The 16,504-nt window shown below is 35.8% G+C and overlaps 1 protein-coding gene across 1 annotated transcript in view; it reads right to left on the bottom strand.

Annotated features, from left to right (window-relative positions):
• Positions 1-16,504, bottom strand: part of NBAS (NBAS subunit of NRZ tethering complex) — a 159,298-nt gene that overhangs the window by 33,279 nt on the left and 109,515 nt on the right. The window contains exons 45-48 of the mRNA XM_058800751.1: positions 11,951-12,169; positions 11,501-11,703; positions 4,607-4,696; positions 2,140-2,335 (exon numbers count right to left, since the gene is read on the bottom strand). Of these exons, the coding sequence (XP_058656734.1) occupies positions 2,140-2,335; positions 4,607-4,696; positions 11,501-11,703; positions 11,951-12,169 (708 nt within the window). The remainder of the gene's footprint in view (positions 1-2,139; positions 2,336-4,606; positions 4,697-11,500; positions 11,704-11,950; positions 12,170-16,504) is intronic.

The following is a 16,504-nucleotide window of genomic DNA, read 5'->3' as shown; positions in this document are numbered from 1 at the left end:
TTCAATCTGTTATTTTATGATTATATTTTCCTTGTTTGTTAGTTCACAAAATATGCAAACTTAGTAAGACCTCAAACAAGGCCATCACTTGCTTTTCTCGTATCAATTTGTAGACTTGCATTTGACATCAGCTGACTAAAAGAGGAAAAAATCCAAAATAAATACATCTAAGCCCACTTATTTCTTTTCTTGGACATTTGTGAAGAACTTTGACTTTCAGTGACAGGTATCTAATGGACAAGCCAACATGACTGTGCTGTCTAATAACACATTAGTTACCTAGCACAAAATATTTGAAGCAAAGAAAGGGTTCTTATCAACCACACTGAGCTTGAGCTGACATGAAAATGAGAATAACTTTTAATATATTCCAACAGGATTCTTATAATTGCACTCTGTAGCAGAAACTGGGGTGCATAACCAATGATTTCTATGTATGTACATTTAAGCACTGCTTTCACTATTGTTAAGCATGAAAGTTACTTCTACACTTAGCTAAACAATAAATAGTATATACAGAGAAATTAGTATTATGGTGTTGTGTACATATTTTCATACAGTTATCTCTGAAAGGTTTGAGCTTATCTAGTGCATTTTTCAAGCTTTATTACACATCTTCTTGCACTACTTGCTTACTCATCAGGAAAAGTGTGAAGCACTGAAGTGATCAGCAGCTCTATGATGAGCAGATGAACTGTTGCTCAGTCAGTACAAACTTCTTCCCTCACAAAAAGAAAACCAGGTTTTCCTGCTTCAAACTAGGAGTATTCTATAAATCCCTTCAGGAAACCGAAAGTAGCTGATTATATGGAGAGGCCTGAACAGGCTGGAAGAGTGAGGCAGCAAAATTTGCACAAGGTTTAACAGCTGTGCTGCTCCTGGAACAGCACAGGTGGGGACAGCACAGCTGTGGCTGTCTCAGCTCTGCTGATGGAGCCCTGGGGGTTCTGGTGGGCCGTGAGCTACACATGAAACAGCAGCATATGAAATGCATTCAATTAAGTCTTAAAATTAGGTTTTGTAACCAAATGGATGAGAGTTTCTTTTTGCAAAGTTATACATCCTGACATACAAAACTATGGGAGAAAATAAAATTTTGATAAATATTTAAAGTAAAATCACAATTGTAATGAGTCTCATAAGGCTTCTGTCAAATACAGGTTCTTTTTCTGTCTTCTACAAACATGGCTGAAAGCTATTATATGCCTGTATCTTGTTTTCTTAAGACATACTCTAGTTGAATGTTTTATAATTGGAAATTATTTTGAATTGGAAAGCAGGTCACAGGCAACACAAATACTGACAAAGGATTGAAATGAAGAATCCAATCACAGACACCTGCATAGTAGTTGAGGAGTTAAATGCTGGTATTACTGTAAATACAAGAGAAAAAGTAATTTCCAAAGAAACCAAGAGATAAGTACTTTCTTTTCCTTTTAAGATTTTTATTAGGATTGTTCCCTTGGATGAATTTAGCACAGCAAGTCAAAACTGAGATATTGCTTTTGTATTATATGAATATAAAGTGGGTTTGTTCATAGATTTTTTTGGGAACTATTAGAAATATTCTATTTTTGTTCTATAAGGTCTTGGCATAGGGAGAGGCACTTAGAAAATGAACAAAAAGTAACTCTGCTTCTGAACAATTCTACATGCAGCAAGAGGTATTTCACATGATTTCAAGACTGCTACACATTCATACAATAATATTTAAAGGCTCAAGACTAAAAGAGTCTGGCCAGTGGCCAGTAATTATCATTCTAATTCTGAGCCAAATGTGACACCAAGTAGAAGATAAAGATGGAAGATAAAACTGACAGAAAAAAATGGTCAGAAAAGAAAGAAGGTACAAAAACATCTAAGTCAATGTTTGAAATGGAGGAAAATCACTAGTGTTTCATCAAGTTCAGTATCATGTACTCCTGATCCTAAACAAAAATTAGAGAAGTCCTTTACTTTTATGTAACTTTGTTTTCCAAAGAATCAGAATGTATCAGAAGTTTGATTTAAAAAGGAAAGTAGGATTAGTTTCCAGACAGCAGGATGCATCACAACCATATATTGCAGACCAGTGATCCATTATGTAATCCTCACACACAACAGTTTAATGCTGTAATTTGCAGCAATCAGTATTAATACCTTTGTTTCAGGCCAGCAGGCTCTGAGAACAGCCTGTGTCCTGAAGTACACAAGCAGCTTGCTATCCTCATCACTGAGATGGAAGGCTTGCTCCAGAATTTGCAATACCCTGATGCGAGGCTTCACTGGCAGGGAGTCATCACCACAGAAAGGTCTCAACCACTCCAGAAGGTCATCTGAAGAAACTATTTTCTCCCTGTAATTAAATAATACTGTGTTAAACAGTCTCAGGTAATAATCATAATGAAAATACTACATGCATTTTTAAAACTTAAAAAGCACATTCAGGATGTAAGAAATACCTAACACCAGGAAATGGAAGCTCTGACCTCTGTGAGGCTGCAGGAAAACCAACCCTTGTAAACCAGGAGCATAGTTGTGTGGCAGAAGAACTTTTCCTGGACTTCAAACAACCATGTAACACCATAGGAATCCATCTGTAGACTTACATATTCTCCCATAAACTACCCTGGTACCATACAGTGCTGCTGGCTTTCAGCATCTGGAAGTCCAAGACTTTTCATGGGGTCTGGGTGGTACAGGCCTGACTGATGCCTGTACTACCACACCATCTGATTTTACGGAAAACCAGCTTGAATGCTTACATTTTTAGTATGACACTTATCTTGGAATGCTTATTCATACTGTCACCCTGCACCCTTTTTCTTCCTTTAAAAGCCCTTTCTTTCCATTCCACACACACAAATTATTTTCTCCTATTCACAGCTCTAGTCCTATTTTTTTTCCTGTACCATCTCTAGCCAGCTTGATCATTCTAAGTTCTTAGCATGATAATGATTGTAATAAGTTCAAAATCCTTAGAAAGAAAAAAAAGAGAGAGGTTAAAACTCCTAAGTTTCAGGGTCAGACTTTGTTAATTAGGAAAACTCTTAAGTAAATAATTTGATTCAGAAAGTGAATTCTATCAAATACATTTTAACTGTGTGGAAGCATTCACAGTTCACAGATCACCATGAACTGACCAAGCAGTTCACAGCTGGAGACAGAATAATCTGGGCTGTCCCTTGGAGGCTAAAAACTAACAGATACCAAATGAGTAAATGCTGTTTTAACTTTCAGTAATGTTTCAAACTCAAGCAAACTTTTTTCTTAAAAAAAGAAGCCGAGCAAGGGGCTCCTGGTGGAGTGTGATTTGTAACTAATGTTCCCTTATTTGTCTTAACAAGACAGTTGAGAAAGTAATATGAAACAGAAAATACCAAGTTAACCTGTCCTGCAGCTATGAAATAATAAACATTGACATGTGAGGTTTTCATATTACAGGGATTTCAATTTAACTTAGGCTTAATATTGTCTGAATGATGCTGTTAGCACAGAACTCCAGCTGAATTAGACATGCCTTTGCTGAACAGGTGGCATTCAAACTGTAAATTAAAAGTCTGGGAATTAAAGGGACTTGCTGGAATATTTCAAGAGTTTGTAGAGCGTGCACTTGAGGCTTACATATGTATTCCTGAGGAAAATATTTCTGTTTCATAAATTGAGTAGCTGAGTTTTAAGTTAATAAATAAATATTTAAAGGAATATAAACAGTCTCTTGCAATCATAATTACTTTCACTCCAGACTACTGTTTCAGCAGTTAAATGTTGATGAAGTATACAAATAAAAGACTCCAGAAAGTGTATCTCAGAATAAAATAGTACTGACTTGTCCTTTATAACTTAGAATACTGCAAATTATATTTACGGCAAATCTTTACATCAATTCAGTCTACTTCAGTATCCAACATTCAACTCATTTAGTTTCATTGCAGAAGCCTCAAAAAAATAGTGTAACTGTTTTTGTGTGGCGACCAGAAAGTAGGGAATCTTATTATCATTATTATACATGAATTCTTCATTTGTACATCTGGGGGTAACAAAAGGATTTTTTTTTTGTTTCTTCCTTTTCTTTACAGGAAGTGAAATGGAAAATGTCAGTGAGACATAGAGGCCATTATGTGATCTGAAGTAAGGACATTCCCAAAAGAGGAGAAAAAAATGTGGTGAAGCATCATACAGCATTTGGGAAATTATTTCTGCACTATACTTTACAAATATGGACAAACTTAGATATCTAAATTACGATATCTGAAAGTGAATCATTATAATTTGCAATTTATCAACTAAATTAAAACAAAAGCAGTGACATGCTCCTGGTAGATATACAATCTGCAGCAGTCACAGCTGAAAAACCATTTTCTCATTTCACTATAATACATAGTTATCTAAATTTTAGGTTCAGTGCTTTCTTCCAAATGATCAAGTAAAGGCTTCTGTCAGGGCTCAGACTTCTAACATGAAAAATGATAGCCTGTTCCAGAATAAAGTCTTAGAAAATTAAGTGCAAACCCATTATATATATCCATGAAGAAAAATCATTCATATTCAGTATTGTACCTTCAAAGATTTCATGAGAAGCATCTTTCAAAGTCTCACCCAAAGAATCCATACAGGAAGCTCTTACCCTTTTTCAACGCTTGCATGCACTGCAGAAATTATACCTTCAAGGACTCTGAGTGGATCTTTCTCTGTTGTAGATGAGTCACCATTTCCACTATTAAGGGAAGACAAAGCTACAATTAAAATGGTCCCTAATACCATATCTCATTTTTTGCACTTGTAGTATTTATATGAATTGTTCAATAATTATAAGAATGTTCAATTTTTGCTTCTTAACTAGCAGCTTTATTTTTATGTCGGAGTAATGCAAAAACCAACAAGAGTGGGAAAAAATACTAGAACTCTTAAATGAGACTTGAAAGGAAAAGCACAGTTAAAGTTTAGTGCTTCTAACACAGATTAATTAGGTCAGCAGAATATTCACTTGTAATCTCACCACCTTAAAGATCAATATGAACTAAATGGACCTAAAAGTTATAAATAAATGTCACCATACTTTCTGTCCAAATCCTCTTGCAGCATCTCTGTTGGCTTAAATTAGCTCAACTGGAACCTGAGTTAGTAGTATCCTATCTGCTGATTTCTCTGGGGTCAAGCCACCATGGAACAGCAGCTTCTGTGCACAGAGGAATCGAAAAATCTCCACCACTCCCATCCCAAGATGTTTCAGTTAAAATACATTTTTCTTTTGGAGGTTAAAAGGTTGTAAAAATTGGGTGCAAAAAGAAACAAACATACAACCCAAAGCCACTCTGGTAGGAAAGCAAGCTTTGCTCCTAACTCAATGAAAGTGACATTTTCAGCTAAGGTTTTCCATTAAACAGATCAGTGCTGAGAGAGGGACAGATTTTGCCCTTTGTCTCCCCATGGAAACCACTTGAGCAGCAATGATGCCTGGATGAACTGGAAAAACAACAGCTTTGCCTGGCTTACTTTGTCAAAGCTGCATTCAAGAGAGAGAAAAAAAGACAAATAGTTACCAAGTTATCTGACTGCAGATGATTTGAAAAACCCAGGGAAAAGGGTATTTTCTCCATAGTTCATCACCATGTCAAAGCTCTTCTGATACGAAAAATGTCAGCCTCTTCCTAGATCTGCTCTTTCCAATAACAAACACATGCCCAGACTAATTTGACTGTTCCATCTAAAGCCAAAATACTACACAGCTGATAGTAATGTGCAAAAATAACTGTGATATTCCAAAATATTTTTTGTCAAGAGTTAGAGAATATTTACAGTTTTGTCATTTACTGCATCAGAAAGATAAATATATTTCCTGGACAGTGACTATATCATATGGAATAGAGACCTAAATCGTTATAACCTTTAATGTCTTCCTGTATTTAGAATTTTCATCTTTCCTATTTTCTTAGTAAGTGGCCACCACTCCAGTGAACAACACTGGATTAAAAATCAATATGAGTCTATTCAGAACAGATGCAAGATGATTTGTTGCATGATGAAAATTTAGCATGCTCATTTTATATTATTATATTGCACTTCTAAAATTTGAAATAGGCGTAGAAGGCAGATAACACTGCCTTCAAAAAATACATTGTACATATGACTGATAAAATGCTGTTCTTAGTACTGGTATTAGCATATGGAAGCTAAATAACTTTTTTATGAGTGAAGCTTGAATCTCAATATTTTTCTAAAAATCTTCAGAATATCTGGAAACAGCCAAATTATAATTTATAGTACCGAATATATAGAAATATTCAGGGTTTTAAACTCTCAGATACATGATATGTCTCCAAAAGATAAAATCCATTACCAAAAACTTCATCCTCAGAAGGCAAAAAAAGAAGAAAAAAGTGTATTTTCACAGAAAGGAGATGTAACAGAACTGAGCATTCTGTTTAGGAAAAAGAAAAAAAAATAAACCCTTAGGGCAGAAGTGTGGAAATGGTAAAAGGCAGACTAGTATTCAAAAAATCATTTTATGCAACTGGCTACGTGCATTAGGAGAGGTTTCAATTTCTTTTAAAACATAAAAAGCTAGAAAAATTTATCCCTAGAGTGAAGAAAGATATAAGACACTTCATTAACACTCTTTTTATAAGCCATTTTGTTAGTGATTTGTTTACAGGTCAGATTTCAATTTTCCATTTTTTGTGCCCTTTTTTCAATTAAGTTTGTAATAAAAACACATCTACAATGGGCATTAACATGGCATATGAAAAGGAAACTGGAATACTTGTAAAGCTTACACACTAGGAAGAGAATGAGTATTGAAACAGAAATAAACAGGAGATTTGCAGCCCTTCAATACTTGAAGGGGGATGATAAGAAAAAATGGTGACAGACCAGAGAGTCAATTCAGACTACATATTAGGAAGGAAGTTTTACAGTGAGGCTGGTGAGACACTGGCACAAACGGTCCAGAGAGGTGGTGGATGCTCCTTTGCTGGAAACATTCAAGGCCAGATTGGATGGGCTCTGAGTGATCTGATCTAGGTGAAGATGTCCATGCTCATTGTAGGGGGTGTTGCACAAGATAACCTTTAAAGGTTCCTTCCAGACCAAACTATTATGTGACTGTACAGTGTACAGAAGGTGAGTTCTTCCTGCTCTGCTTGCACTCACTTATGTTTAGTGTACATGAATACCACATCGAAGGAAACTGACCAGCAAACCTTATATTTTGGGTATTCTCAATTTCGAGATCAGTTCTGGACAGTACTAGTGCTTGCTCTTCAAAAAACCTTCATCTCTAATCAGAAATGAAAGTTGGTAGCTCCTGCCACAAGCAGGCTCTGAGCTCCTCAAAAATACCCTAAACAAAACACCCCCCCGCCCCGCCAAAAAAACCCCAAACAAACGAACAAACCCAAACCAAACCAAAATGGGTCAAAAGAAATCTATCTACAAAAGCTAATTGGGCATTTCCCAAAACAAAAATTCAGTGTTTCTGGCAATACATCTGTGAAGTTGATTTTCCAGAACAACAGATGTATGAACACTTACAGGAAGCTTCAAGTTTGTCAGACACAGACAGGTGTCTTTTACTAAGCACAGGGAAAGGAGAAAAAAGGTTAATCTAAGCAGTAAGCCAAAATTATCTAGAATAAGGAAATCTTTTAAAAAGCTAAAAAGACTGAAAGCTATCCATTTTTAAGCTTAATACTGCCTTTACTGCCTAATGGTTAGAGGAACTAAAAAAAGATGACAGCTCTTGAGACAAATAATCCTGTCAAGTTTCCACAGATTACTGCCTTGTTCTTTTCTTAATAATTAATGATTAAAAATAAGCAGCTACTAACAGAAACAAATATAATTAATGAAGGATTAGTCTTCCACACAGATTATATGCTATTTTATGGATGTTTTAAACAAAAGAACATGATTTAGTGTTCACCTCAAAACTCCTAGGTATGAGCTTGCTGTAATTACACTGATAAAGGCTTATTTTGATTTCAGTTCAGTGTCAGAAAAAGTGATGCATATTTAATCACATTCCTCAAACAGAATAAAGTACAAAGAACACTTGGAAGAATAAATTAACTTAATCTAAATTTTTTAACCTAATTACTGTATTGATTGAAAATACTCCAGCTTTATTTTCCTTCTTCTGATTGTGCTTTGTCATATTTAAATATGAGGAAAATAAGGAAATAACAGGCTAATGGTGTTACCATTCAAAGCTGGGGATAAATGTCTTAATCATAAACCATTATTTCCATCTAAAATACCACAAAATCATTATATAAAAGTTACAAAATTAGTCTATATTACCTCTGCTCAAATGAGATGGGGTAATAAAAAATCTGATTTTCTTTTCCATGTTAATGTAGCTACTCTTTCTAACAAAGCTGGATTTATCCTCTTCAACAAACAGTGGGCATTGAACAAGGAACTCAAAATTCCACCAAACCTTTCCTGCTCGCTGCCTGGTGAAATTTCATAAAACACTATATCTCTGTGGACATCTAAGAGAAGAACTCTGGGAGCAGCAGGTGAAGGAAACCATGAAGTCTTCAACAGACAAAATGTCTCTCCTGACTGACCAACCATGGACATGCCTGCAGTCATGGATCACGGAATGTTTCCTATCCACCAGGCCAGAGATCATAGGCAAGGAATTAAACTGAGTCTTAGTAGGACTAATCAGGAGACCATAGTTGCTAAAATATTTTGTTTTGTTTTCCACGAGTTCATGGTTTCTATTGAAGAGGCAACTGATTTTTATTTATAGTGGCTGTTTCTACATGCAAACAAGGAAGTGCACAATATGTAAATCATGTAAAATATGAAAACATGCTCTGTGGAGAGCTTTTACACATACCAATGCAAGAGTTTCTATTTTGAATTTTGTGTGCCAAAACTAGAGTTAATGGAGACAAAAGTAGTTTAAAAATGCTCTTAAAATTGCAATTTAATGATTTACAAATTTAAAAATGCTAGATTAGGCAAATAACTATGTTATATTTAACAAAAAATCTGTTTCAGAGAAGGTATCAAAGTTGTTAAGCCTGTCATATCATACACTGCTGTAAAATGAAGCCAAAAAGTAACTTCAGCTTTCATGAAGACATTACTTTCTAGAAGGTTCTTCTGCAAGAATGACTATATGTGCTAATAACAAAAGATATTTTACTGTGTTTGAAGGGTGGTTGTAGTTAATGCAACTGAAAGAAAGGATGTATATTTTCAGTCACAGAAGTGGTGGACTGTTGCTTAATTTTCAGGCAAATCACTGACACTACCATAATTTTTCACATCCATACAGGCCTCCTCCACTTATGTTTGCAATCCCTTAATTACATTTCTTGTCAACACAGCTATAGGAAATCCAAGTTCAGTGTCACAGCCTTCCAGCTGCTACTGTGAAGGTTAATTGTCAAAGAAAGAATTTTCCAACAAAATCTCTTTCAAAACTACTGTATAAAATAACCACACTGTGTAACATATCAAAGCTCCAGTAAATAAACCTAAAAAAGGTACTCCCTTGAAATGTTGCATTTATCGAGTAAAAGTTTCTTTCCCAGCTACACAGGCAAGACTGCTTCTTTAATTGTAGAAATGCAAGTATTTAACAAGATGTTGTAATTTGTGTTGTATCTTGAAAGTGAACATCTGAGCATAAGACAGAGATTAATCCAATTTTATTCATAACAACAACAGGAATACCAGCAGGCTTAAGAGATGTCAAGTAACAACCTTTCTTTTAATTCCTCCCTATATTTAGATTATATGTAGTACTTCATAATATTAACCCTTTCTGAATTTCATCATAGGGAGGATATTATCTCAAGTATTTTCTATTTTAGCCGATGCTAGATTTTCATTTCATGTTCTTTATAATTGTAGTAGACAAACCTTCCATTGATCAAAATGATATCAAAATTTTCTTTCTCATCCTTTCCCAAAAACGCAGCAGAGTGGGAGTGGAACATTTCTACTGACCACATAAGGTCACAACACACACCAAGCCATCTTAATTGAAACTTCCAACTCATTTGCCCATCTTTGCCACTACACTTTTCTCTATGAGACAGTCATTCCCCTCTTTCCAGTCAAGCGCTGCATAGGAGTTACTGGAGACAGTCACTGTCCCAGAACTTTAAATCAACTTGCAGCCATCCCAGCCTTGCAATGCAAATAAAGAACAAGAATTTCAGTTTGCAGAAAAGTGTTGATAAGAAGCAGAGTAGAAAGGAGAATTTTGATAGGTTTGTCATACTCTGCATGTTAATGAGATTCATTATAGTCAAAATAACTGGACTTTGTGAGCTTTGTATCCAGATACATCACACTGCTAGTCAGGAACAGCAGGACAGTTGTTATCTAAAGCTAAATTATTCTTCTTCAAATGGACAAACCCAGACAAGAAAGATTATTACTTATGTTGCTGTGCAAAAGCTCTATCATCATTGGGGATGCTGTGAACATTCTTAAAGTGAGTGACAGGAGAAATCAATTTTCTGCCAAAGAGAACTGCAAACAATTTGACAGGCTACCCTCTTTTCATCTGTGGCACTTCAAACTGCTATAATATATACATGCATGCTGAAGAAACAGTAGAGCCATAGCAAACTTTCCATGCTAGACTTCTTTTCCAATTCCTGGTGTATACATTCAGATCATCCTGCCCATATAATTTTTCTGCATGTAGAACAACAGGATAAATTCTCAAAGTTTTATCTCTCTAAACTGGTCTTAGAAGTGCTAAACATTATTTACCAGACATCTAACAGCAGAATATTCTTTCATACTTATTGCATGCATGCATGTATACATCTCTTTGAAACAGAAATACTTCACAATAGAGTTTTGCATGAATAGTTAAATGAGAAGTATCTGTTCAATTTAAAATGGATTATATAAAATTATCCTCCCTGCTTCCCTGCATTCCCTTAAAAAATGAGGGGGAATAAAATATTTCTAATGAACCAAACCCAACCAGCACAAAAAAAGCCCAGCTCCTAGAAATGGCTCAGCAAGTTTTTCCAAAGATGGAAATTACATGACTTCTGGTAGGACACACTGTTGTGGCAGAAGCTGTTACTAGGCCTCTGCTGCCCAAATACCTGCACGAGTTACTATTTCCAATAAACATGCCTTTTAACTCTGTTTAAGCAGGAAGAATTATGTGCTGTTGTAAATGTTACAAAAATTCCCAAGGGCACATACACATAATGGAACAACGCTGTAAAGCCAATGCTTTAACTAAAAAGCGCCTGTAAGCTCGGTCTGTCTGTGTTCAAATTGCTCAGGATTTCCCAACTCATAAAAATATAACATGAAATTATTGGTAAACAAAAACATAAACAAAAAGCTTTCCTCTTACTGCAAAATCCAGACATTAAAAGTAAACAAGTATTCAGTGAAAAAAAAACAAAAAAAAACACACAAAAATCACAACAAACCAACACACCAACTCACATTGGGAAAAAACCTTTCAAAAATCCAGAAGAAAGATTTTTATACTTAGTTAAGGAAGTTTTGTGCTTACCTTAATATACCTACAATTTTTTTGATAGCACATTGGACAATATCCCGAGGAGAAAGGCCTAGATCTCCAACAGCCACTTGCAGCAACTGCTGCACCATGTCCAGGGGCTGACCATCTATACACATGGCTACTGCTTGCTCATGGATTTTGTCTTTCTCTGACCTTGACAGATCATATAAATAGCCATACTTCTGTAGTGCATCCTGTGAACAGACAGTTTTTGGAACACTAATCAGTGTACTGCTTATTTACAGGGCTGTATCAGTCTTCCTTTCTGCTAGGAATTAACATATACTGAGAAAAAAAAAAAGATTGACAGAACTGAATTTTCAAAACCCAGGTCAACAAAAGCAAAGGTAGAAAACATTAATAAAATATGACAGACGACTGATGTCTATCACTGCTAGTCATGGTAACACTCAAAGCAAGCACTTGATCAGTAATCATTACCTGTTTGCTGCTTTTCAAATAAGTGATAAAACTGTGAGTGAGTGTTTCCAGATGAGCGAGAGATTGTTGCAAATGATTCAGTGTTTCTTCATAATTAGCAGATGGGTTTTCAGCATCTTTCATGTCATTATCTGAAGTTTTTTTTCTTGATTTCTCAGAAAGATGTTTGACTGCCTTAATAGCCTTCTTAGTCACTTCTATCCTGGCTTCAACTGGCAGCTGAAAAAGATTGCTTAATTATTTATTCATTCATTACCTGTACACTACTATTTGTATTACAGCAGTGCCAAGAGGTCAGGTGGCTCCACAACACAGCATAAAACTAAATGAAGTATTTAATGGTCAACAACTTTGTTTCTGACTTGTCATTTATTAAAATGATCAGTATTCCTTTACTTTCTTCTGCTGTCCTTCTTTTAACTGACTCATGTTCATTTTAAACCATATGAACTTCTTTTCCTAATTATTTTATTTTTGTAGACTGCCACCTCATAATCTTTCATTTCCAGCTCTTCACTGAGAGATGGGTGAGAATTGCTTTACAAGACTGACTGATAACTCACCTAAGATTAGTTTTGTCAGGTTTAGACCGCTGTTTAAAATATAAGACCATAACCATAAGCAAAAACCCCACAAGGACTGAGAATTTTTAAATCAATCTATTTAAAGCCCAAGGTATACAAAACAGTAACGATACAAAATACTTTTAAAGACCTGTACAACCAGCTGTATCTAGGCATTAAACTGAAACAAAGTCTGACTTTTCTGTCAGACACAGCTTGGGTTCAAAGTCCAAAACCAAGTCTAAAGTATGATTTTAGATATTCATGTACGATTTACTCATTTGTAACTTCAAGTACGTTTTAACAATGCTTGCAATATACTCTCCAATGGGTGGGAGTGTCCTTTGCCTGAACTCTAAACCCAAAGCATTGGGTACTTTTAACATAAGGTGTTTTAGTTGCTGCAATACTGAGCAAAGACATAAACAATTTTAACTTTCAAGTTGAAATACACAAGGAATAGAATAAAAATGCTTAAATCTGTATGACACAGTGAATAGGAAATAAGATGAATTATTATAAAAGAAGGCAAATAAACTGCTACAGCATTATTCATACAAAGTCCAAGAGATGTTTACAGCATGAATTTAACTAGCTACTTCCAAAGCCATAAAAAGTTTGATAAGCATTATTTAGTGGAAAGCTTTACAGTTTACATACTGTAAAACTCCCTAGATAAAAAGTCACAAGTGAAAGATCTATAGATTACTCCTGGTTTTTTGTGCTATTGCTGTGAACCACACTAATGGGCTACTGGATATTTTAAGGATAAAAGCAAAATGAGTGGACATTATTGTTAGAGCTAAGAAAGTTTGCCAGTTTAAACACAATACAAAGGGAATTTTACCATACAGTTTCAAATGCAACAGAGTTCCATTCCCACTCAAATTAACTGAGTTTGTTACTGTGAACAAGGCCTCAATATCAGGTTTTACTCTAAGCAAGGAAAAATCCATAGCCTCCACATCACATTAAAATCCAACAACCACAGCTGGATTTATATATCCATTTTATAAAGATGACAAAAGAAGAAAACAGCTACATATTTTAATTTTTTCTCTTCTAGTGTACATTCTAATGTTCAAAATGCAATTAAGAGTGATGCAAAAAGCAAACAATTTAAGTATTCCATCTAACTTATATCCTAGAGGAAAGTGTCAATATACTGCCAGTTTAGAAGTCATGTTGCCATAAGCACATGCAGAATAAAGCATTCAGATTCAAAAAAAAAAAAAAAAAACAAGAAAGAAAATAGAGCTTTTTCACAAGGCTGTTTTAATTTTGCATTCACATTTGCATAGTGCCAAAATGCAGCACTATGAACATATAATTTCTCTGGTTATTTTATTCCAAACCGTGACTAGCTCTCTTCCGTACTTCTAGTCAGCTTCAGAAATGAGATTTGGTATCAGAACCAGAGATAAAAACGTAGCTTAGGGGTTAGTTCAAGCTTTGTTTGCATGTGAAGTGAAGTTTTATATTTAAAAAGCTTTTGCAGTTTAAGAAGATTCTAAAATCTATAGACTATAATGTGTAATAAAAAAATCCCAAAAATCTCTTTTAAAACCAAAGAACATCACATACTATTTCACCTCAACAGATTTTACTCCTCAGGGTAAAAACTCATCTCATAAGCCTATTCTCCTCAGAGTACATAAGTACTTCTTAATAAAGTATACTATGAGTATTATTTACTTGTATGTGAAGATGCTGACCCTGCCAGCCTTGTTGTCAGTGATTAACATGCAAGTGTGAGATTATGGCAACAGCTCCACTTCTTTTAATGGCACAGGAACCTGGGATGCCAGCAACACTGAAACACAGAATGGGTAGAAAGGGCCAACAAAGGGCATCGCTTAAACAGAGCCACCTAGAGCCAGTGGCCAAGGACCACGGTTCAGGTGGCTCCTGAGTATCTCCAATGTGGGAGGACTCAACAACCCCTCTGTGCAACTTGTGCCAGTGTTCACTCACCCTTCTAATGAAAAATGGGTTTTGATGTTCAGATGGAACAGCTGGGTGCAGTTCCTGCTGCCAAATCACAAAATCATAAAATGGCCTGGGTTGGAAGGGACCTTAGAGATCACCTAGTTCCAGCCCCCTTGCCTTGGACAGGGACATCTGCCACTAGACCAGACTGCTCCAAGCCCCACCCAACCTGGCCTTGGACGCTTCCAGGGATGGGGCATCTGCAGGTTCTCTGGGTAATCATTTTTCCCAATGTCTAATCTAAACCTACTCTCCAGTTTGAAGCCATTCTCTCTTGTCCCGTCTCCATCATGCTCTTGTCTGTCTCCATCTTTCCTGTGGGTTCCCTTCAGGTACTAGAAGGCCACAATTAGGTCACCCCAAAGCCTTCTCTTTTCCAGGCTGAACAACTCAAATTCTCTGTCTTTCCCCATAGCAGAGGTGCTCAATCCCTCTAATCTCACCCAACTCTTTGTTTGCTACCACTGAGCATGACATTAGATAGCACAGAACACACCTTTGGCCAGCCCAAGTCAGCTGTCCGGGATGTGTCCCTTAACCACTTTTTGCCTACCTGCAGACTATTCAGGGCTGAGGTGTTGAGATAAAAATTAAGCCTTGACACTGTACAAGCAGTGCTCAGCAAGTCAAAATCCCAGTGTGGTATCAACACTGTTCAGTCACAAATCCAAAGCACAGCCCCATTGAGGTTGCTATGATGAAAGTTAACTTCATTCCTACCAGACCCTGTAAAATTCATCTGGAAAAAGTTTAAATGGAAGTTTAAGGAACAAGTTAAAGAAAAGATATTAGTAAAGTTTCCTATTCCACTCTCAAAGCAGTTTTAATTAAAATAACTATATAAAATGAAAGGCACAAGAAAGTAACTTGCACTGATACTAGAAAAAGAAGTACTGTCAATATCCATGAACAACACAAGGTCAGGCAAGGCAAACCTACTGAACTGGAGCACAGTGATAAAATGAAGCCAAGTAATTCAAAAAGTAACATCTGAATGCAGTCACGCTATGTAAGAACATTTCTTGTACACCTTCAGGCAATGTCATGCCCTGTCTTCCTCAGTGTTTTATACAGCATTAAGCCAATCAGCCAGACAAAAGACAGTGAACAATATTCTGGCCTTGGCCTTTTTTTTTTCTTTTAACTGAGCTTTTTTAATACAGTTATTTTAAACAGCATTTAATGTCTCTAAAGTCAAGAAAATGATGCAGGGTAATGTTCAGTTGTAACAGTTTCTCATTCCACACCTCTTTGGTATGTGGTCAAAAGAGTATACTGACTTGGAGAAAATAAGTCAACCTCTCAACTGAAATCACTAAGTTGCAAGAAAAGTTCTTTTCAATTTTTTAAATCACAATATGGGAAAGAAGTTATAAAAGATGGAATGTTAAACAAAAAACATCATCAGCTGTAGTCTGATGGAAGTCTGCAATACAGTACCCATGGTAAAGAAAATTTCAGCTTCTCTTTCTCTACAGAAGACCAGACTGATGATACCACTGCTTTTTATTCTGTTTTTCCCATCTAAAGCTGTGGCCTTTTCTTCTTCTAATCAACATATTGTGCCAAGCTCCATTTGTAGCGTGTGTTCAATAATGAAAACACAGTGATTTAAAAATATTGTTTTCAGTTGTGTTTTTGTTGTGCTAGGCTTTTTTTCCAGAGTATTGTTAATCAAAAAACCATCAGGGCAATGACCTATGAGCTCCACAACAGATGGTTCTTTGAAGACATAACCAACTCTCTAGCACAATGAACAAAATGCTGGCAATGAAGGAATTTAAAAAAAATCCCCGAACTATCTAAAATGCTTCACAAAGATCACAGAAACAGGAACAAATGGAAAATCATCATGGTAAGAAGTTGATGTGATCATTGCTATAATTAACAAACTATGACATCAACATTATTTAAAAGCAAACAGAGCTGCTGAGGAAAAAAGGTGACAGATTCAAAATGCATGCAAAAATATGAGCAGTCATTCCAAAGAATATTTGGAATA

The sequence above is a fragment of the Ammospiza caudacuta genome, chromosome 3 (genome assembly GCF_027887145.1).
Source record: "Ammospiza caudacuta isolate bAmmCau1 chromosome 3, bAmmCau1.pri, whole genome shotgun sequence".
Lineage (NCBI taxonomy): Eukaryota > Metazoa > Chordata > Aves > Passeriformes > Passerellidae > Ammospiza > Ammospiza caudacuta.
The sequence above is the reverse complement of the archived record's forward strand: the minus strand, read 5'-3'. Positions and strand labels throughout refer to the sequence as shown.